The sequence below is a fragment of the Camelus ferus genome, chromosome 8, assembly GCF_009834535.1.
Source record: "Camelus ferus isolate YT-003-E chromosome 8, BCGSAC_Cfer_1.0, whole genome shotgun sequence".
NCBI lineage: Eukaryota > Metazoa > Chordata > Mammalia > Artiodactyla > Camelidae > Camelus > Camelus ferus.
Genome location: NC_045703.1, coordinates 55487048 through 55510674, shown reverse-complemented (window position 1 = coordinate 55510674; position 23627 = coordinate 55487048). Strand labels below are relative to the sequence as shown.

Here is a 23627-nt window from a genome sequence, read left to right as displayed (position 1 = left end):
TTTTTAACTTCCTGACTCCCTAGACAAACAAAAAGTTGAAATGAAGGCAGTTGTGGAATGAAGGGAGTTGGAGGTCATAATATAGGAAAGTGCTAAATATTATTGTTACTATTAGCAAATAAAGCACATTTCTCTATCAATGTGTTTAAAATAATGCTAGGAGTTATGCATGTTTATACTATAAGTAAGTGTACTCTATTTGGGGAATAACTTAATTGATCCATTATGTGGCATTTAGCAAGGTAATTTTTTCCTTTTAGTTTGAGCACAGGAATTAAAAGTGATTCATAAAACAGACACATAACAATCAACATGTAAATCAGAACCACATTAGGGTGATCATCATTTTTTGTTGTTCCCCTAAAATGATTCCCATTTGCCCTGTATATTCACCTCAAAGTACATACGAGTGTTGCTAGTTCTGATTTAGGGAGACTTAGAGCCCCCTGTGAACACTTCATTTTACAGAGAAACTTCAGTGTTCAGTTATTGCAGTTATTCTCTTTGTGCACAGTTTTTTTTAAAAATGTGGGGTTTTTGCCCAAGGAATCCCTATTTTCCTAATTTTAATGTATGGAATGAATAAATGCAGGAGCACAAATCTGTCTGTCTGCTGTCTGAGGTCTCTTTCTATAGCACAAGCCTGAGCATATTGCTCCCCTGATTAAAAACTTTCAGTGGATCAGTCAGGACTCTTGGTTGCAACTGACAGAAATTAATGGGACCATTGAAGAATTCTAAGCAGCCAAGTGACGGGAGCATATTTGCATGTTAGAAGAATCGCTCTGACAGCAGCATTGTGATTAGAATGAGGGGATGAAGGGGAGCCAGTCTGAGAACAGGGAGGCTGAGAAGCCAGTATGGCTCTTGCTCTCCAGTGTGTAGAAATGTCCCTTTACTGGCAGACTCTTTACTTACCGGGCTGGTAGTACGTTTAAAGGAAGCTACGTGAAAATTGAGTCTTGGCCAATAGAGTTGGGCTGGTCTCTGTTCCCCAGCGTACCCCCACCCCCGCCAGGGTTTTGGGCCCCACATTGCTCAACATACCCTAGCTTCCAAGTTCCCTGTCTGTGGGTTCTCTTCTTGGGTACCGTTTAGCCAAATAACCAAAGCACAGAGGAGATGCTGTCTTGGCACGCTCTGCCCCTGTGATGGGGCACTTGCTCCCCAGGCAGTTCCTCCTCTCCCAAGTCCATCGTCCCCCGGATGCACCCCACATGCCGCGGAGGCTTAGTGGGTGCCTGTGCAGCAGGAAAATGGGTTTCCCTAGTTGTTGATTGTTGTCCATCTGAAATTCTTCTGGCCAGAGCTCTCTGTTCTAATCTCTGCATACTGGCTGATATATCTTGGCTTATCAAGAATCCTCCCTGGTTTTCATCAGGGTCTTCATAAGCCTCATCCAAAGTCTCAGATATTCAGCCACAGAATTTAAATGGAATTTGTTTTCAGGACGTGACTGACCTCACAGCCCAAATCCCTGTAGACATGTGGTGCCACAAGTACCTACCATTATTGCAACATCTTTGGATCAACAAATTTGTTACATTTATATTCTTTCTCCTTGGGTCGATCTCTCCCTTCCCTGACGCCACCCCAGTTTCCAGCACACTCTCATTTCCATCTTATGGAAATCAACAGTTTCACCCCATCCCTCTGTGCTGGTCTGGGAGGCACGTCCAGGCTCAGAAGCAAGGGTTTCCCATGCCTCCAGATTCTAGCTGCACTGGCCTCTCTTTCCTTTTGCTAGTAAAATTCCGTTTTTTCCTTTGTTTTTTAAGCAATTCAGAGTTTAAGATAAAGGCCTTAAAGATAACTTTCTCTGCCTCTCCCTTTCTAGGTATTTGCAGAGGAATCAGAGGAGTTAATCTTGTGAGTAAACTCTTAACATCTGCGCTTGCTTCCTTCCTTCCTTCTCTGTCTGCCCCTGGGGTTCTAAAGCTCAGGACTGCCGCCAGGTCCCCAGCGTCTCTGCAGAGTCCGAGCTCCTCTCTGCAACAGGGAGGTGGCGTTTTTGAAAAATAACCTGGCTCTTGCTGTAGCGGTTGAAACTAGTCCATAGCACAAAGGCGCACGAGTCTGAGATTCTTTGCACCTTACTCAGATGCCCCTCGAAAGTCGGAAACCCGCCCCACGGTGTCGAGTATTGTATTCCCCATCCCATCACCTGAGAGAGAAATTTCACCACCGTCACTTTGCAGTATCTCCCTCTCTCCCTCATGGGGTGTGTCCTAGACCTGGAGGTTCCCATGGCCCCTGGCAGGTGAGGGCTGGGCCGCCTGCCTTTGGTCTGTCACCATAGCTGGATAATGGTCTCTTGAAGCTCTGTGGCTCTTGCCCCAGGCCTGCCTCCCGGAGCACACCCGCTGCTGTCCTCTAGAGGGTTCTTCCCTCCTTGGGGACAGAGCTGTGCAAGGGCCCCCTTGCTGGGAGCTGACAGGTCGCCTTTTCCTTTCTAGCCCCAGAGGCTGGGTGTGGAGGGAGAGTGTCTTTCTCTTGCCCTCCCATCTGCCCTCTCCTTCTCCTGACCCCAAAGTTGGGCGGAATCTTCTCTTTGGGCTTAGATATTAACAAAGACAGGCTGCTTCTGCCGTCATCTGGGCTAAAATACAAGGAGTGACAAAGCCTGCACCTGTTTTAAATGAGCTAGAAAGGAAAACTGTTGAGAGGACAAACAGAGTAAAATTCCAGAGTTTTCCTGCTGCACTGGTTTGGAGGCCGTACTGAAGGCAAAACATCACCCAAACACTGGTAACTATGGAAATGAAGAGAAGGAAACAGATTTGAGAGACAATAAGTGCGAAGAATCTGTATAGCTTAGTCAGTGAGAAAACGTTAGTCTGCCTCCAGAGCTTCTGACTTTGGAGCAGATGGGAAGTGACATGGTGAAGTGACTGACCTATTAATAATGTGGACTTTCAAATCCCACACTCTGGATGCAAAGCCCAGCTCAGCTGCTTGCTGTTTGTGTGAGCTTGGACAAATGAGCATCACTTTGAAGCCTCAGTTTCCCCAAAAGTAAGATGGGGTTAATGCTTCCCACTCATGTGGTTGGTTGGAGCATTAAGTAAAGTGACTAAAACAGTGGTCGTGACCTGGTGAGCATTCAGTAAATGGTAGCTGTTGTTACATAGGGGTGCCCCTGACTAACATTGGCCATGCTGGAGGAGCTAGCCTGGTGGGTTAGCCATGTGGAGCCCCTGCTTTAGAACAGGTGACCTTCAGGGGCACTGATGGATATCTAAGCTGAGAGCTGCAGGAGTGTCTGGAATTTGAAAGAAAGTTCAGGATTGAAGATGGGAGATTTAGGAAGCCTGTGAAACCCCAAGAAGTAGTTGAAGCCTTGGATGGGGACTGAAGTCCCTCAGCAACTTGGTGAGAAGGCTGAGGGCCAGGTACCAGGCCCACAGATCTGTTCAAACTCCGAGCCACCCTTTTACAACATGCCCCTCGGCGTCGTCTTCAGAACCACTCTGTTGCTGTGAGATGAAGGCGGACATCCCAGATATGGCCTCCACTCCGGAGGTGTAATCTCAGCCTTCGTGACCCAGCACACTGAAGTAAGATTTAGTTGTCTGCAGCCTACCAAATCGGGTGGGCTCCTTTCCATCTGGAATTATAATCTTTAGAAATTTTTTTAAAAACTTATCTGAGAGGCCTTTCAAAAACAGGCCCTGCACATCCGCAACCTAGATGATTCTTGCGCCAAAAGCTGAGGCCAGCCAGCCTTCTGGAGTCAAGGGTTCAGTTCTTTCTCACTCAAATCATTAGAAATAAAAAAGTCAGTTTGAAGAATTTACTTAAGCAAAATCAGGAGTAGCTCGAAGCGAGTGAGCTGAAACTGGAGGGAAATCCCTTTGTTCAATTCGGGTTTCAGTGAACGCTCAGCAGGCAGCTAAACCAGTTCATTAACAGAGAAAAAGACGTGATCTCAAACACTGCTCTCAGAAGCTAATGCCTAGAAAAACAGACTGTGACAGCAGAAATGTGTTCTAGAAATCTTACTGCTCTGGACTCCGGAAACTTCAGTTTTTGTCATCACTGAATAAACAAATTGCTTCCTCCCAAATATCTCCCCTTTATTTAAGACAGTTAACTATAACTGATCTGTTTACTGTGTGCTGGTCCCTGTTCCTAGAAAAATGTGATTTTTTTTTGCTAGTCTGAGCTCTGAAACGTGGATTTAGAAATGTTTTATGCTATAGGGTCATTTTTTTTTTTTTACCATATACCTAAAAAAATAGAATATACATATTAAAACCTTTTCCTCTGAATTTTGAAGTCTAAATTCTGCCCTGAAAAACAGCCTGCAAGGAGCATCCTGTCAAACGTAGATGTGTTATTTTTCCTAACTGTCTCTGCTCTGCTTTATTAAATTGTTATATCCTGCACATGATGCTTCCCCCGGGGCCACGCAGGCTTTCAGGTTCTCTGTTGCATTGTTAACTATTTAAGCGTTAGACTGGTGCTGAGATGGCAGGTGGGAAAGGCTGAGGGACTTGATCTCCTCTCTGCCAGAGTTCTCCGCTTTCACTACTGCTGCTTACATTGAACGGCTTAAGAATAAGCTCCTGTGTGAGCCCTTGGAGGCCAAGGAGTATTGTTGAATTCAGAAAGGAATCGCTTTCTCTTAGTGATAATTTGAATATTCTGACAATGAAGCTAAGCTACTCCGCTGCCTGGTTTGCGTACTTCATGTCATGTGCGCCCTTTCTAGTGAAGCAGAAGACAGCCCCCGCCTCTGTGAATTCATAAATCGGTATTGTCCACTGGTGGGATGGGCAGGAGCAAAGGAGGAATCATCCAGGAGAATTTTACTCTCTTGCTTTAATGTTTTTTAAAGCTCTTAAAAAAGTTAATACAGGTCTTTGGAGACCACCCAATTAAACCACCACAATAAATGTTGAATATTTTGAGAAGAGAGATGGACCATGGAGATGATTTGTGAAGTATTCATACATGCAAAGCGAGGGATACATTTAAAACAAATACTCTGGATGATTCAAAGAACAACTCACCTGCAGTTTTTTCCCTGAATTGTGGCGGGTTATTTTTAAACTTTAGTTGTCTGAAAATGGCTTTAATTTTCTGTTTTTAACTTAAAAAGATGTTATTCAAAGTAAACGGACATAGTCTTTTCGATCAAATTAAGAGACGAAAACAGGCAATCGAGTGAATAAATTACTTAGGTGAGATATAATTGGCTTTGTTACATAATGGATTCACCTTTGTACTGGTGAAGAAAATCCCAAAAAGCTTTCCCCCTAAGAGGATTGACGGGTTGGAATAGTCTTAGTTGGAAGAAGCCAGCTTGTATAATTAACTGGTGCACTGAGATAGCAGTTTCCAAAGGCTCACCGGGGATAAGTGGTGTGAAGCTGGCTGCAGACACTCCTGAAGACGTAGTGAAGCATCAGTTCCCAGGGCCCCAGTGGTGCTGTGTCAGCTGTGTCAGTTTGTGCTGTAGCCTAGGAATCTGTATTTTTAAAAGATTTTGCCCTGGTAATTCTAATGCATAGCCAGGTTGGTAACCACTGAATTGTGTATGCAAATTGGAGACTTCAGCCTTTTCACCCTGCACATTTGATAAATCTCTGTGAAGATATGAAGCTTTTTATATGAAGCTTTCGTTGAAAATGGATGCCTACTGGTTATTGCTGACTTATTTCAGTTCGTAATTTGTTTTAGGTTCTGTTATTGCATAGATTTGCATACCTGTTTTATGGTATTCTAATACTGTTGGTTTAAGAAATGCCATTTCCTCTGAGTGCTATTTTGAATATTTTATGTAAGCAATTTTATGTGTTTTTTTTTTCTACTTGCAGAAAGCAGGGGGAAACTTCAGGGTTTTTCTAATCCAGTTGCAAGCAGGACCAAAGATGTAATACAAATACTTAAAGATCTTCTTGGGCAAGATGACATGAGATATTGAACATCTTTTAAGTTACAACATTATGAACTTTAGCACACCTTTTGAACATATCAGATGACCTACATGTTTAAGATTTTTGCCGTATAGGTTATCTGAGACGTTTTAAAATTAAGGGTGGTGGGTCTATTGAGGTATTATTATACTCTAGGAATTTAAATTTTATCATGTATTAAAATTCCTACAAAGCAGTAGAAAATCTTCTCTACACGTTAGCAGTTGTGTGTACGTGTGCTCTTGAAGTCAGCAAGCTCAAGTTGCAGCCTAATGGGGGGATGTTTTTCGAGCTTCAGTCACTGAAGGTGTGCGAGCTCTCTTCCTACAGGTTTGAAGCCTCAGACTTCTGAGGGGACTCCCTGACGGCCTCGGAGCTGACGTTTCCTGGTCCCGAGAAGGTACGCAAGCAGTGATAGCTTTTAAAAGTTATTTCTCTCTCAGCATATTTATTAGTAACTGCTTGGAAACACAGAGTAAAATAAGTCAAGGACATGCAGGAGGTTCCAGGTACTTCAAAAAGGCTCTGGTGGAGAATAAATACATTTCCCCCCTCAAACTGCAAAATTTTCTGCTGACAACCCCATCAGTTCAAAAGCTTTAAAGCTACCCTATCTACGCTCCTAACTTGTATACGTAAGAAGATGTGTAAGGCTGCCTTCCCTTTGTGTAAGTTGTTGACTGATAATCCCGAGGCAGATGCTGGTCACGTACCGGTGGCACTAGGGCGTCCAGCTACAGCTTCCGGGGCTTTGTCTGGGAATACTGCAGTCAAGCTACCGCCAAGCCCGCCGCTCGAGTAGATGGCTTAGCCAGGGGATGGCAAGGTGGCAGTGGAGAGCAGTCGACTCAGCTCAGAACACCCCCGTTTGGCCTCTATCACTGTGGTTGTCATCAGTCGTGATATTAATGCAAACTGACACTCTTGGGGCACTCACTGGGCGTTCAGCACTTTGCTTAGTTAGCGCAGTGCGTTACTTGCAGTATCTTTTTATTAATCAGTGACTCTGGGCAAAGAACTTAAGTCTGTGAACCTCAGTTTCCTCATCTGTTAGAGGGGGATAAAGAGGCCTTTCTAGCCCATCTCACAGGACTGCCAGATGGACACCAGCAGACAGAATAGCAGGAGGGGGCTTTAGGAGTTCAACTGAAACATCACATTGTTTAACTAAATGTCCTTTTGGTTCTGTTTGAAATAGAATATTCTTACTAAATAACATTTTGAGTTATTGGCCAAGAAGTTGACGTTCACCCCAGCGAGGCCAGCCTGACTGCCGGGAGCTGAGAAGGGCACTAGCAGCCCCACTTCGGTGGGGGAGGAGGCTCTTGCCATTGTGTCCTCTGTTTGCCGTGTGACTGATAACCAGTAAGGTGCTGGACGGGGCCTGCCAGGTGCCGGGTGGTGAGGCTGCAGGCTGCAGACAGGTAGGGGGTGGCCAACACACCAGGCCGTGTCTGTCTCCGGCGCTGAGCAGGACAGGCCCAGGCAGGATGGACAGGACCATCGGTCGGTCGCAAGGCAGGCAGGGAAGGAAGAGCTACGTGAACACATCTCTATAGGCTACTGGGAAGGAGCAGCAAGCATGCAGCGGCGGGAGATGGGGGCTCATTGTAAGCAAGGTGCCTGGCCTCCGGGGCGACAGGAGCACAGAGCCGCACATTGAAGCGGCCTTCGCAGGGGCTGCGGGAGGGACCACACATGTGGACGGCGAGGACAGCTACTTAGGGAGGTTCACATTCCTCCCCATTGAACTGGGTATGATTGTAATGGTTTGTTAAACAAACAAAGGACCTAAAGCTGTGAATGGGGGAGAGAAAAGACTCAAGGTGAAAAGGAGAGGAGGCCCTGCTTGCTAGCAGTCCTCCCTTTTTTAAGCTTTCTCCCCCATTTCCTCGACATTCCTTTCTCCCCTTGAGAAGCCAATGCAGTAACTTGGAAAAGTTTCCCTTTAACATGGAGACGTGATGAAATGTCCTCTTACAAAGAATAAATTAAAAACTGGGGTCATCTTAAAGAGCCAGTGATAAATATTTTTATATGTCAAGCCAAGTATTTCTGCGTGACCAGATTGCTGGACATCACTTGAATTTATTGCACATGACATGGAAAGGCAAAGAGGAAATTCTCACTCAAGCCTTGTGTAGTAATTTTGTCCATTAAATAAGGCATGTGGCTCAGAGGTGGTCAGGCCACTGCTTCTGGAGGAAGGGGAGTGAGCATTGGAATGGATGCAACAATTTCACTTTTCTCTCCTATGTGCAGTTTATAATAAAGCAAGTACTGGATGTTCCTCCATTGAAAAAAAAACTTGAAAAAAAATAGTGTAAATGGTCTTTTAAAACTGCCAATTACGTTTGTGTCCATTCAGTTAATCAGATTAGGTCTCAGGCTCTCCTTGGAGGAGAAAAAGAAAAACTATTTGGAGTTTCAGAACAGGACTTTTAAGTCTGCTGTTCCCTCGGGGTAACGAAGTTATCCATGGCGGAGGGGTAAGTGGTTACTTACAAGTGTTTTGTGTGTAAAGCAGTCAGTGGATCGTCTTCACTTTCACTGGCTCCCAGTTCTTTACAGGATAACCCCAGATTCCTCTGCCTGGTGCTCCGATCCCTTGTGTTCAGGGCACCGCCTCCTTTGCTGGCCCGTCTCCTGCTACTTCCCTTAGGCTCACAACTGCCTTACAGCCAGACTAAAACACATGACCACCCTGCCCTGTGCTGCTCTGTGCCTCTGTGCTTTTATATGGTCTTCCATCTGCCTAAACTAGACCTCCTGGTTCACTCCTAAACCCAGCCCAAGTAGTCATTATAAAAATTTAGAAAGTACAGATATTCAAAGAGGAAAAACAAACAAACAAAAAAGTCATCTCTAATTCTGCCCGTAAACCCCAAGATCCTTTGCTGACGTATTGTTGTCTGTACTTTCAGCCCTTTTTCTGTTTATTTTGAGAAATGGTTGTTTTAGGATGAAACAGTCCACCCAAGTCTTGAGCATTATCTCCCAATCTCACATAACTTGTAAAGTTCTGTCAAGAGATTTTAACTCATGAATCTGGCTTCCCGTGGTCCACGTGACTAGTCAGCTTTTCTTATTTCTTTTCTCAGTGTGAGCCTTTACCCTCACACGCTTCCTGGGAAGGAATCAGGCTTTTCTTTCCCCTAGAATGGTAACCGTATTAGGACAATAGGCCCTGCCAATAATTAGGTAAGTTTTGGTTCCTCTGTGCTCTGCTCTCAGAGTCCAAGGAAAAGAGATCACCGCTGTCAGCTATAGAAACACACCCTAAAGGGCGTAAAGGCCAGTAGAGGAGGATTTGTTGGGAGGCAGGAGGGGGATATATTTCCAGCTGTCACAAAGGAGTAGTCCCCGACTCTGACTTTAATGACTAGAAAATCTTCTCCTAATACCAGAGGCTCTTGTCTGGATTTCAGGTCCGCGCTCCACCCTTCCCCCCAGCACGCTACCTAGAGTTCATTAATAGTCTTCTTGAAACATTCTGTCCCGTCTCGGCTTGGGAACCAATCCTGGACCTCACACTTGCCTCTCTGGGTACACATACCTATTTGGCTTGCTTGTAGACATTTTGTCAATCTCTTCCTAAACATTAACATTTACAGACGCAGTGTGTGTGGTGGGGAGACTTGAAGGCGTGTAGAGGATTTAAGGAGCTGTGAAGGTGTTCCCTTCCCTCCCCTCTGCCTGGTGGACATCGTGCCGAGTGACCTATCGGAGGGGCACTTTGACTCTGGGGTGTCCTGAGCGGCGTAAGCTCCGCCTCCCACTTCCGCGCCTGCAGGTGCAGGAGGGAGGGGTGTGCTTACAGGCAGATTTCAGACAATACCTCCGTGGTGATGGAGCCTGGTTCCTGGTCAGTGGTCCTCTTTTGCCCTTGGCAGTTTGATTTCTCTAGTTTCTGTGGCTCATTGAAGCTTATATTCCTGGCCTTCTGTCTTGTCCGTGGCTTCTTAGGGCTTCCCCCCATCCTGCTCAGGACAGAATTTTATGGGCATTCTCTCTGCTGCTGCCTCTTTCTCCCTACCTCCCTCACCCACCTCCCTGTAGACCTGGAGTGGCTAGTCTTGACAAAATCAGTTACATATTGTCTTTAATCTGCTAAACACACTGTAACAACAAAAAGCTCCCATCTGTTAAAGTAAAGAAAAGCCCACGTTCTTCTAGTAGAGCGAGTAACCAAACAGGATTTGGGAGCTCTAGGGTCTTGTATTTGTACTATCACCATCTATAAATTATTTTGGAACATCTTATCAAGTTTTTTTTTTAATGCAAACTTAATTTTCATTTTGCTTATTTTTAGCATCATAGACTTGTCACTACCTAAGAGGAACAAAGGGAGTTTAGAGGCAGAAGGTTGCTTCTGTCCTTGGAACCTCCGAGAATTACATGTCCCCACAAACCTTCCTCCATCCGTCTCCACCATGCAGAATGGGTATCCTAGGGGAGGATCAGTCTACCTGCAGCCTGCCGTGAAGAAGACAAATCCACCCTCACCCCCAGGACACTCCACTGCACCACACCACGCTGGGGAGGGCAGACATTGGTGATCAGGGTTGATCGTGTGAGCTGACCATCTGAGGCCACCCACGAAGAGCTCAGAGTAATTTATAAATCATTTATAGAAGCCAGATTCAGAATGGTATCCATTTCCCAGAAGCCAAGAGCACTGTTCACTGTTCTTTGGTCTGGAAGACCACCTCAGCTCCTCACCTGTGCTGTAGGGCTCCTTGCTGCCCCAGATGCCCACTAGGCACCATTAAACTCAACACATCTAAAACTGAACTGCAAACTTGTGTTTTGCTGGATTTTTCTTCTAGGACTTGACCTTTCTTTCCCTGTCTGCCGTCACCGTCTTCTCTCTCCTCTAACCTTTCCTAAGTTGTAATCTTACTATGGTAGTTCCCCCTTATCTGAGATTTGTTTCCGTGGTTTGAGTTACCCACAGTCAGCCTCAGTCTGAAAATATTAAATTGACAATTCCAGAAATAAACAATTCATAAATTTTAAATTGCACACCATTCTGAGTAGCGTGAGGAAGTCTTGTGGTGGCCTGCCTCATCCCACAAGGGATGACAACCATCTCTTCATCTGGCATATCCTGCCTGCTGGTCACTGAGTAGCCGGCTCAGTTGTCAGATCGACTGTCAGTATCACAGTGCATGTGTTCAAGTAGCCCTTATTCTACTTAGTCAGTGCAAGAGTAGTGATGCTGGCAACTCAGATGTGCCAGAGAGAAGCCATAAAGTGTTTCCTTTAAGTCAAAAGATGAAACTTACCAACTTAAAGAGTAAAATTGTATGCTGAGGTTGCTAAGATCTACAGTAAGAATGAATCTTCTATCAGTGAAATTGTGAAGAAGAAAAAAGAAATTTGTGCTAGTTTTGCTGTCACGCACTTCAAACCACAAACCTTATGGCCACAATGTGTGATGGCGCTTATGGCGGAAAAGGCATTAAATTTGTACCATCAGATATTTTGAGGGAGACACCACATTCACATAACTTTTATTACAGTGTATTGTTATAATTGTTCTATTTTTTTTATTGTTGTTGTTGATCTCTGGCTATGCCTAATTTAAAAATTAACCTTTATCATAGGTCTACATGTATAGGAAAAAACCATAGTATACATAGGGTTTGGTAATGTCTGTGGTTTCGGGCATCCACTGGGGGTCTTGGAACATACCCCCATGGATAAGGGAGGACTCTGTAGTGGATTCCTGTTGCCTGGCTCCCTGGCCACCAGTCCTGGGTCGTCCCTGCCCCTTATAGTTTGGCTCCTCTCGGTCTTCTGTGGCTCTTTGAGGCTTAGATTCCTGTACTTACGCCTTTTCTGTCGCTTCCTCCTGTTCCTGTTGAGACAGTGTTTTGTGGTGTTTTCCCACCTCTCTCCCCACCTCCCCTACTCTCCCTCCCCATCAACCCCGGAGTTGGTGGCTGCCCTTGACTAAATAGGTTAATCAGCCTGTGAAAATAGGACAGCAGAAAAGCCCACCTCCTAGTACAGCAGAGCAATGCATCACTGACACTTCACAGTTTGGTCTCTGCCCGTCTCTACAGCCTGTTTGTCCATGGTGCCCCCAGGTTTACGTCCATATTCAGTCGCACTTAAATACTTATTTTCAAGTACCTTGTGTTGATTAATTCCCTTGGCCTGAAATAGATCATCTCCTCTTGAACACTGGGTGAACTTGCAGGCTTAGCTTTAACTTTGGCTACTCCATGAAACCTCTCTTGATCTCCCAAGCAAGAGGTAATTATTCCTTTGACAACCATATTTCATTGTCACCTTGAGGTTCAATGATTATTTTCACTTTTTTTTATGCACAAGTCTTTATAGAGCAATTTAATTGTATCATATCTTAATGGAAGAGCATCTTAGAATGCACATGTCCTGACTCCAGTCTTGTGTATTACCTCTCTCCATTCCACTGGGCATTACTTGGTTTTTCCTGTTTTCCTTTCACCAGGCATTACTTGATCTTGCCTAGCTTTCTAATTTTTGCCAATCCGATTGGTTTTAAAATATAATTTCATTCCACTATGTGTGTTTGTGTGGATGGGAGGTTGTTAAGAAATAAAACAGAATATGGCAGATGTGATGAGTGCATGACACAAGAGAAAAAAAAAAAAAGGAGGGAAAGGAGGCATAAGGAGAGCCAGGGGTAGGGCTGGGGTTGGTCAGGCAGTACATAAATTAACCACGATTGAAATTTTGCCAGTAGGGTACAAGGAAGAGGGAAGACTCACAGTAAAAAATACAAGGGAAGTGATTTTAATGATGGACCAAGAGATCTAACCTGGATAAAACTGTGCACATTTTCATTTGTTTGTTGGCTATTTGAGCTTCCTCTTCTGTGAAGTGCCTTCTTATTTTTTTGTTCTTGCCTAAATGTTTAAAGTTTTGTTTTAAACATTAAGCCTGTAATCTGTCTGGAATTAATTTTGTATATGATGTATGGTAGGAACCCAGTTTTCTTATTTTTCATTTGGATAACCAGTTATTGAGTAATCCATCCTTTCCAGCCGTTCCAGCCCTGTCATATGTTAAGTTTCCATACAAAAGTGGGTCTGTTTCTCGGCTATTCATTCTACTCCATTGGTCCACTTGTCTAATCATGTGCCTGTATCATACTGCCTTAATTACTATAGCTTTTTAAAAATATCTTTTATTTGTTATCTTTCACTTTTTCTTCTTTGGGAGAAAGCATATTCTGTATGATGATGAAAGTGATCCAGTAGAACTGGGAAAGTCTTAGCTATTCTTGACTTTTCCATATAAAATTTAGAATGATCTTGTCAAGTTGTAACAAAGAACCTTGTGGATTTTTATTAGGAATTTATTGAATCAGTATACTAAGATGGAGAGAACTGACAATATTACAATAATTCTTTCTGTCTCTAGTTCCCTATTCATGAACATGGTATATTTCTCCATTTATTCAGGTTTTTTTATGTCTTTCAGTACAGTTCTATAATTTCTCCATAAATATCTTATGTGTCTGTGGTTAGATTTATTCTTAGATATCTTTACTTTGTGGCTAATTTTAAGCTATACTTCTGTTTGCTGGCATTTAGAAATGCAGTTGATTTTGTATGTTAACTTTTATAACACCTTGCCAAACTTTCTAATTCTAATATTCTATGTGTGGATTCTTTGGAGATTTCAATGTAGATAACCTCTGTAAATGATGAAAGATTTATTCCATTCCAATTTTATGTCTTTCATTTCTTTTTATTGCTTTATTGTATGGTTCACAAATTCTAGTACAAATATTTAACAAGAAGCAGTGATAACCTTTTTCATATGATGAAGATAGTAAACTTTCATAGCTTTAAAGTTGTCTGCTTTCCTGCTTCTTAGTCTAATGACGCACATTTTAACCACTTAACCTATGAATGATTTTACTGTTAATTAGTCTCTGGGTTGTATTAGCTGTGCTGTGAAAGGTTGCTTCATGATGCTAATCACTAGTGAGCATTAGGACTAGCAAAGATGTAAAAATAGCAGGTCCCTTCAAAAGAAGCCACATTGGCAGACGTAAAGCTGCCAAAGCATCACCAAGAGAGTTTATTAGAACTGTAGATTCCTAGATGCTTCCCCAGCAAGTGCCTGCCCCTGGGGTCCTGTACCTGCCACTGTCTTTGTTGTTGTTGTTTTCTGTTTTAAAAATCCTGTTCTCTTAGGGATGTCTCGATTCTTGCTAGGATATTAATGATAGTTGTTTTTGAAGGTTTTTTTTTTCCCTCACAATCTTTTTTTACTTCTTCTTTATCCTCACTGCTTTTTCTCTATTTGTTCTGTGTTGTTTTTTTCCTATTAGATGCTTGCTTCTGATTTCTGGTGATCCTCGCTGCTTACTGACTTATGAGTGGAGCCGTCAAAAAGCTGATGGAAGCTTTGTATACTTATTGAGGGCCTGTCAGCAGGGGCTTCGCTGTAGGGAAATATGGGTAAACCCTTCAGGACTGCCATTTGTCCTTGTCGTTAGCTCTTTTCTCTTGGGCTGGCCAGCTTTCCCAGGGAGGACTCCTTCAGTCTCCTGCCCTGGAGAGTATAATGGGCCTGGTTGCCATTGTTCTCCTGGCCGAATAGGGGGAGTGTGCAGGCTTCCACTTGATTCCCCCTGCTTCGGCGAGGTACCCCCTCCTCACACCCCCTGTCAGCGGGGGTCAGAGTGATGAATGCGCTGACAGACTTGAAGCCACTCTTCCTGTTTCTATACCCTCTTTCATCCCCACTTCCAGAAGTACCTAGTGCAGAAGTTTAGACTTTTGATGGGTTCCGCAGGGTACATCAGGTTGCTCCGTGGTTTCTAGTTACTGACCTGGAATCCAGCGTCCTCAGGACTCCAAGGTCACTTGCTGCGTGTTTACCTGCTTTCCAGCTCCCAAAGCTTTGTCGCTGTTTTCTCCTTCCCTGTTACCCTAGGCTGTGTTTTTGAAAAATCTCATTAATATTGTGTTAGCAGAGTTCAGGAGAGATTGGAGCTGTGTACTTTTATTCAGTTCATCATCTTTAACTAGATATTACTCATGCTGTTTGTGAATAGATGGTTAGCACCCTGTCCTTTGTCAGATTTTCTAAGTCTAGTGCATAGATTTGATTTTCTAAAGCTGTGGTATAATCAGCTGGACAGTTTTCTCATTAATTTTCTCTCTGAATATTAAACAATTCATTTTGGCTTTCTTGCTTATTTTAGGCGTCGTTTCTAAGAAAATAAGAGCTTAATTACTGGGTTAGCAAAATTAAGTCTCTCGAGATGACAGTCAAGAGTCAGTAGGCAGCAAACCTGATTGCTCAGCAGGCAGGGAGGCGGGGCGCCCCCCAGGGCAGAAGAGAGGGGCAGGGTCAGTCGGTGCTTCCCTCCACTGAGAGCCAGAGCGAGTTGTTTCAAACGTGTTAAGGAGGACCTGTCAGGTGTTGAGTAAATCGTTCTGGAGGCAGCACAGAAGGACCTTTCGTGGAGGTAGTTTCTCACCAGACACATTTTTCTCTTTGTGATTTAACCATGGTTTTCAGTGCTGTGTTTCTACCCCCTCACCCCACCACCTTCGCCCAAGGCCCTGGGTCTCACCTGCACTATTATGATCACTTCCTCAGTGGTCTCCCTGTCTGACCATCTTACCATGTGTGAAAGGAGCTCACTCTTCTGCCCAGGAGAGACAGGGAGAAGTAGGAGCTGGCCAGGTGGGCGAGGGGCGGCAGGACAGTCCTGGAAGGTGCATCGTGTGGAAAACACAGGAGCTAGAGGAGGTGGCGCATTAAGGAAATAGCAGGGAGACGGATGTGCGGCCTCGGGTGCCTTTGGGCCGCCGCGGGAGAGGGGCCTGCAGACGGCTGGGTGACAGGCATTGTGGATCCAGCCTGACAGTTCGTTGTAGGCGAGAGCCTTCTTCCAAGTGATGTGTCAGCTCAGGTGTTAGGGGTTTTCATGACAGTATCAGTACTTTATTGAGGACACACACTCACACTTTAATGAAGGATTTTTAAAGATGCTGGCGAATGAGTCCCTATGATTTTGAGGGCAGTCTGCCCTCTAGTCATAAGGCGGGCCTGCCTTACACGATAGGATCTACTGAGTGATCATCTGTACCCCTATTTGAAATGAAATTTGTACAAGTTGTTTACTGCTTGAATTTCCAAAGAACAGTATTATAGACCCTTCTTTTTTACTTTAACCTGATAAAATGCAGTGATTGAGGCACAAAATATATGGCTCAAGGCTCAGGAAATGTCAGTGATTTTGTGAGGAGTAAACCCGAGTGGGCAGCACCGAGAGGGGTTTTCTCTTTTTTCATCTGAGTCAGTGTCCTTTAACCTGTTTAAATCTAGGGCCCCTCGGAGAGTCTGAAGAAAGCTGTGATCCCTCTCCTCATAAGAATTCCAGTACGCATGGCTCCTCATTTTGCATAGAAGTTTAGAGAATTCACAGCCATGGGCCCTGGAAGCTCTGCCTTCGCCCCAGTTATGAACTCCTGCTCTCAGTTAAGGCTGCAAATCCAGCCACAGCCATCTGGTCTGTCACCCTCCAGCCGCAGGAGCACCTCTTTTGCCGAGTAGGCACATAGTGAGCTCCAACTCTTCTGATGTCACGCCTGCCCAGATGCGACACCTAAGAAACTTGACAGTGCGTGTGCATGATAAAAAAATAAGCAATAGCACCCACCTGGAGGTCTGCGTACCTTCTTTCTCCTGCTAATGTGTCTGGACAGTTTTTTTCGTTGATGATAGAGACTTGCTACTGGAGTCCTTCAGATATTGAGGGAGCACCCTCTCTAGAAGCCTCTTGGAGCCAAATAATGAATTTCCACCTACCCTGCTCCATGATTAGCTGTTACATATTTCGTGAGTATGAAAAAAAACAACCTTGTTAGAGACCCTTTTTAAATTGGCCTTAACACATACACATAAAAGAAACCCCAGGTTTGGGGAGTATGAGAGAGAAAGAAACGTTTGGAGGACCTTCTTATCCACAAGGAGTGGTGATGAATGGAGTCAAAAAAAGAACTTAGAGTATCCGTGTTGGAAGACTAAAAATGGAAATTCAATTTCCTCTCAGAAATGGGCCTTGCATTGTGTCACTGGGGACAATGGAAATAGAAGCCAGAAGTCATAGTTTATTTTGAGAATGTTGTAAAACATTTGTCCCCCATTGGATGATTGTGTTACGCAGCACCGGGGACGTCCTGGCACTGCACTTGTGCTCAGACCTCTCCCTGTACCGACGTATACCACCAGCCCTCAGGGAACACAGTCCTTCCTGGCTGTTGCCATATATATATGTTCTTATTCCAATCTGATCCTCTCTCATCCCCAAAATAATCAGCATGAACAGAATGAAGCAGATGGCACAAGCCTTCTTTGGCATACTGGCAGATCTGTATCACTCACTCAGTATTTTTAGAACCAAGGGGATTGAAAATTATGTCCTGAGATGTTTTGGGGGAAGACTTACTATCTTTCCAGGGTGACAGGTGTTGAAATATTACCGTATTTAAGACTCGAATGCAATCTGTACGTCAGGTCACAGAACAGACTGATTATCATCAGGGCCATCCCTTTGTCAGGTCTCGGTTAGGATTGTTGGCGGTTTGCCAAATAATAGAAAGTTAATCACAAGTCTGTTTTAAGGATGTGGCCAGAAAGCTCATCAGGTTTCAACCAAAGATTGGAATCAGCAGCGGCCAGCCAGTACTGGTCAAGCACACGGTGATGGGAGATGTATCATCCACACGGTTTATTTTTTAAAAATAGCTGGGCTTTGATCCTCAGCCACAAGTGAATTTATAATCTGTTGGGAAAGACCATGTTTATAGAAGTTTGTGATTATATCATGAAAACAGTACAAATATTTATGTTTGAAGATCCACATTAATGAAATACACCGTTATGGTGAATGAAATGTAACTGTTTGTGAATTTGAACATCATTTTTAAAAAGCCTTCCTGAAGAAATTAAGGAATGTTTACTATCATAAGTTAATTCAGTTTAACATTTGAGGACCAGCTTTGCACTTAGTGCTAGACTAGGTATATTTAACACAGAGACCTAAAACTCAAAAAGATAAAAGTCTTGGGCAGAGACATTCATGCAGTAAGTTAAATAAGTGTAAAAATGTTTAAGTGACTTAATGTTTTGTTGTTGATGTTGTTTGGAAGTTTAATGGGGAAAGAGGTGGAGGAATTGTCTCACACTTAAACACAACATAACCATGTCTAAAACTCCCTGATTATACACCCACCATCTTTGAAGGCCCAAGGGAAATGTAGATCATGATGAAACATGGACTGTTGGACTCCTGGGTCTAGAAAAGTGGCTGGGATCTGGGAAAAGTCTATTCAGTGCTAAAGGGCAGGTACTCTTTTCTTTAACTGAACAAATCTTGTTTTCCCTTTGTATTCTTGGTGTGTTGGTAATCAATCAAAGTTGATAGCTGTTGGGAAACAAAGAACGCGGGCTAATTTTTACTTACAGCCTCATGGGTCCTTTCTCTGTGTGTGAACATGTGTATACTCCAGACTTCTGGCTCCTCCCACTATGAGTGATGGATGGTGAATTATACATAGGAGAGAACCTCTGTCTTTTTTCCATCATCTCCATTGCTGAGTGGTTAGAACCACGTGCCAGTTTGCAGCTGATGGTTTCTACTTTTAATCTCAATGTTTATAGACGTTACCATGTATTCATGTGATGTGTTTTTAGATAACAGGGTGCCTTCTACTCCATCTTGTTTCAGTAGGTTGTCCCCGTCAGCCCATTGTCACGCATCAGGTAGATACCACAAATGAGGAAACTGAACCTCAGGACATAGCTAACCAGTGGGTAAGCTGGAATTTGAACTAGGGAACCTTAGTACTGTATTCATGAAACCAGTGACTGGACCTACGTGAATACCTCCTGTGCTTCAGGGAAACACCTGAGGCCATTCAGCAGCATAGCTGTGTCTGAAGAAAAGCAGAGCCTTGCCTCTCTTGACATGAAGCTAAGATTCCGCCTGTACCTTCCTGTGCAGCAGCCACTAGCCTCATGTGGCTCTTTAAGGTTAAATAACGTAAAAATGTCCATTTCTCAGTGTCATGTTTTGAGTGTTCAGTAGCCACCCATTTCCATCACAGAGAGTCCTGTTGGGCACGCTGGTCATCTCTCCTAAAGCAAGAGCTGGGGAGAATGAATTTAAAGGGTCTATGCAGGGGATTGGTGTCGGTGAGAAAAACATAGTCCTCACCAGCAGGCCAGCTCCTCCCTCCTCCTGAGTGACTAGTGCTCTTTTGAGTTCAGCTCTAAAGAGAACAAGGAAAAGATGAATTTCAAACTTCATACTGTGTGCACATTTTAATCTTTTTAAATAGACCTGGAAAAAACACAGCAACTTCAAGTGAATGAGTACATTTAATGATGATGATAAATTCTCCGCCTTTTATAGCTGGGCCAGTATTACGGCCAGACTTAGGCTGGATGAGAAGTAGGACACATCATGAGACCTGGCAGCAAAAACTCGGCCACACGGGATAGAATTCCTGGAAGGAATTATTTCGTTTGTGGCCAGGGTGGTTGGGATGCCTCAAACGAGGCCGAGCCTCGGGAGAGAACTGGCACAGGGCGAGGGAACGAGGAGTTGGGGGAGAGGGGTTTGGACAGAGCCAGGACGAGGGTTCAGTTCAAGTCATACTTGGTCACAGAGGAATAAGGTCTGTGCATGCTGCCATCAGAAAGGAGGTTTGGTGCCAAGATGTTGGCTGAGAACACCCATGTCCCCGGCTTTGGATCAGTGCTTGAAGCTTCAGGTCAAAGTGCGCACGTCAGCTCTGAAGGTTCCAAGCAGGTGGGGCAGGACAGTGAGGGGTATCTGCCTGGGGCCGGCTCCGTGTGAACTCTGACCAGACACTAAAAACATCTGAGCTAATTGAAGAGGAACATAAGAAGTTTCCTGCAATCTTTGCCCCTTAAAAAAGGAATGTGTGCTTGTCTATGTGCATGTGCTGTGTCCTGATACATTTAAAGGTGCCTGAACTATTATTATAATAAAATTTCATCTAGCTAGACTCCAACTTTCTGATCTGAAAGTAACTGAAAAGGTAAGTAAAAATTAACTTTTTAACAATAAAGAGCAGCTCTGAACGACTTGGCAATAAATGAATGGCTGCAGGGAACCGACGCTTTGAAGACCTGCTCTGATTGGTCAGGTTACCATGAGTGCCCTGCTCACTTGACAAAGTTCACAGAGGCTGGCCTGTGTACAAAAGCTACTCCAGTGTGTTTAATGTAAGCATAGAGTACGCTAATTTTTTTTAAGTATTGGCACTTGAAAGGTTAACGTCCACTGTCTGAAAATTACTCTCTCTAGAAGAGCACAGGACTCTAGACAGCCAGCCTTTTCTCTGTTGTCCATGTTGCTGCCTCAGACTCTTAAGGCTTCCAAACAAACTGGTCTGTTAGTAGAAAAAGAGCCTGGACTTGGGTGACTTTGCCTGGGTTGGAGGGCAGTTAAGAACTGGGGTTTGAGTCAGGTTGAGGTTGAGGCAGTAAGCTCGTGTCCTAGAAGTGGCCGTCCTGCAGGTCGCTGGCCCCCCAGGGTGGGGCTGGAGAATGAGGAAATGTTCCCATAAACAAAAGGGGGAAAGATGAGCAGAACAATTTACTCGAGGGTGGTGCCTGCACATTTAAATGCAGCCTGAGCTTTGTCTGAGCCGTCACTTCTGTCTCCCTCCATGGGAATCTCTTGTGTCCCCTCCAAAGGCACCACATCAGTGAATTAAACCAGTTTTATTCCCACTCTGTTTACATCATAGACTTGAGTCCTTCTGCATGGTGACCTTACAAATTAACTTAGATGTATACAAATTATTTCATCTCATCCCCTGGAAGTTTAAACAGGTGTGATAAACAGCTTATGTTCTGCCTTCAATGAGTGAAGAGGAGTGGTTTGAATAAGCAGGGATGGTTTTTGTTTCTGTACCAGTAAAGCACTCAAACACACTGGGGAGTTTTTTTTTTTTTTTTTTTTTTCTTTGAATTGGCAGAATGAACCTCACATAGACCTGAAGTCATGGTTTAGAGTAGATAATACTGAGTCCATGAAAACAGGTGTCTCTGTCATAAGGGAAAGTGTGCTTTGTCCTCCATCAAAACACTGTGCACCTGACTCCTGCCACTCAGGAGAAGCACAGACAGGTGGATCCGAATGCAGAAGGACCTCTTACAGCACACCGGGAGGATGGGGAGTCGTGTTGCGTTAGAGCCATGTGAAGGAGCGCGTTGATGCTGAACTGGTAGGGGGGAGGAAAAGCGCTGTTTTCAAGTGGCTAAAGCAAGAAACTGTTCCTCTTCTCTCCGCAGATAGCCCGGGGATCCAGGACATGCCCCAGCGCTAGTGATGCGGTTTGCCTTTCTGCTCCTGGAACCTCATCTGTGCCTCAGACTTTCCCCTCTCAGCCCGAGACTGCATGGAAGTTGGGATGTGGGAAGCAGCAAGCAGAGCTAGTGGTAACTGAGAGGCCCATGTCTGGGTAGAACCAGGTCCAGGACCACAACGCTGCCTCCTCTCTGGCCTGGAGTTCAGCTGCTGTGGCTTTGCCGATGTGCTCAGCACCATCCTTCTATTTGTACTTAAATGGCACAGTATTTGGTCAGCGCATCTGAAAAGGAAGGTGTGAGAGACAAAGCCCATGGCCACGTACCCCTGCCAATTATGTGGCAAGACGTTCCTCACCCTGGAGAAGTTCACTATCCACAATTATTCCCACTCCAGGGAGCGACCCTACAAGTGCTTGCAGCCAGACTGTGGCAAAGCCTTCATTTCCAGATATAAATTAATGAGGTGAGAGGCTTTAGAAAAGGTATGTCCTTTTTAACACATACCTTTAAAAGGCTTTGCTAGCCCTCAGAGCAAACACTGCCAGGGGAAAGGGATGCAGAGTGTGGAGGCATTTCCTGCCTTTAAGGCTGTATCCCCAGTGATTACTCTAGTTCTTTCTGTATGACAGTTGTGCTCTGCAGTGTCCAGTTCACTTTTTCAAGAAGTACTTCTTGTGTTCCTACACTAAGCCAGGCCTAAGGACAGAAAGATGAGAAGACACGTGGCTGGGGAGATAGTCATGCAAACACAATTAGGATGCAATCTGACAGAGCTAGGCAGGTGGAGGAAGTTGTTCTCCACGGCCTGATGAGACCTGGGGAGGCAGCTCAGAAAGGTGCCATCTTTAGCTGTGACATAAACAATGAACGGGAGGCAGACAGAGAGGAGGTTCTGGGAAAGCCCTCAGCTTTGGCCTTAAAGCACATGTGGACAGAGGGTGGTGTTGGAAGAGGAACGGGGTGAGGCTCAAAATGTAAGCAAGACGGAAGTGGCTCAAGACAGGCCTTGTCTACTGCCCTAAAGGGTTTGTTTTTTTCTCGTAAGTCTAAGAACTGAAAAACCTGATTTGAGTAGGATGTTAGAAAGATGGCTCTGGTAGTAATTTGGAGAAGAGAGAAGAGGCAAGTGGGCTGATGTGCAGTCTGCTGTAATTGGCCAGGGATTGTATATCGGGGGCTTGTCCAGGTCCTGAGAGTCAGGGTGGAGGAAGGATCACCTCTGAGTGCCAGCTTTCCCAAGTTTTTCAACTTGGGTCTAAAAGCCACCCTAACAGGTGGAATTCTGTTGGGTATACAGATGTTGAGTATGAGCATTTAATCAGATTTTCAAAGGCATCCATGATACGACAAAGGATAAAAACTACTCTTTTAGGAGATAGGTCCATTTAGTCTGAGTTATTTCTTGAGTGCCTATGAGGTACTCACTTCCATGAGGGAAATAAATATTACATGTAGCTTCTGCCTGTAAAGAATTTTTATATCATAGAAAAGACGACGTATACTCAAAATCAGTAAGTTGCACAACACTCTGACAGTGAAGGCCATGTGCTGTGTACGTGGTACCCTTAGAGCTGTACGCACAGAACTCCCAATCATACATGCCTCTTTTGAGACTTGACATCCGAAAATACGTCTCTTGCCTCTAGTCTTCATGAAATAAACTTTAACTTTTAAACTACATATAAATGCATAGGTGAGAGTCAGAATTTAGCAAGAATTTCCATTTGAGTGGTATGAGCACAAACCACATTATTATTAGATCCTGGAGTGCCCCTTTAGGAAAGCACTTGAGAGAGAGAGAGAGAGATAAGTTATGTTCCTGGCCCTTAAGAGTAGCACTGTTATAGAAAATGTAATATAATAAGGTGATTTTTTAAAATAAGCCTATAAATGCTTAAAATCAAATGTGTCCTGTACACCAGCCAATCTCAAGTTGCCATAAACGTTAAGTATTGAGTGCCTACTGTGTGCACCAATTTTGTTGCAAAGGCTTCCTGTTTTGCAACAAGGTTCTTATGTGTACACAGTAATTATCCTTGCTTGAACACCAAAAGCAGCGTTAGCTGCAGTTAAGCCACAATGAGGATATTATAACTGTAGGTAAAGACTGAAACACATATAGGAGATGAATACTTGGAAGAGACAGTGGAGCTAACAGATTATTGGAATGGCAGGAATTAGGTGGGATTACTGTGGTAAACCGCACTGAAGATGGTATCTTAAGCAATATTTAGGAGGTGGTGGTTCTGAGCAAGGGAAGCAGCTTGTTCAGCTAAGGGTGTGAAGTGAGGTAAAAAAGGGAAGCAGTGTACTTTGTGCAAGAACCGCCTTCCCTGC

The 23627-nt window shown here is 44.2% G+C and overlaps 1 protein-coding gene and 1 long non-coding RNA gene across 7 annotated transcripts in view; one reads left to right on the top strand and one right to left on the bottom strand.

Moving 5' to 3' along the window:
- Nucleotides 1–23627, top strand: part of PLAGL1 (PLAG1 like zinc finger 1) — a 63850-nt gene that overhangs the window by 35931 nt on the left and 4292 nt on the right. For 3 of the 6 annotated variants that reach the window (XM_014567518.2, XM_032485070.1, XM_032485069.1), the window contains 3 exons: nucleotides 1838–1869; nucleotides 6252–6321; nucleotides 21273–21753. In XM_014567518.2, coding sequence (XP_014423004.2) covers nucleotides 21602–21753 — 152 coding nt within the window. In that variant the 5' untranslated portion in view covers nucleotides 1838–1869; nucleotides 6252–6321; nucleotides 21273–21601. Of the gene's footprint in view, nucleotides 1–1837; nucleotides 1870–6251; nucleotides 6322–13384; nucleotides 21754–23627 lie in introns of those variants that run through there. The other 3 variants (XM_032485073.1, XM_032485071.1, XM_032485072.1) reach the window with 3 other exon arrangements.
- Nucleotides 442–23397, bottom strand: LOC116665430. Its single transcript, XR_004322041.1, has 4 exons — nucleotides 23386–23397; nucleotides 20088–20092; nucleotides 10522–10527; nucleotides 442–655 (listed from the first exon to the last, which is right to left on the bottom strand). It is a non-coding gene; the product is annotated as an uncharacterized LOC116665430 (long non-coding RNA).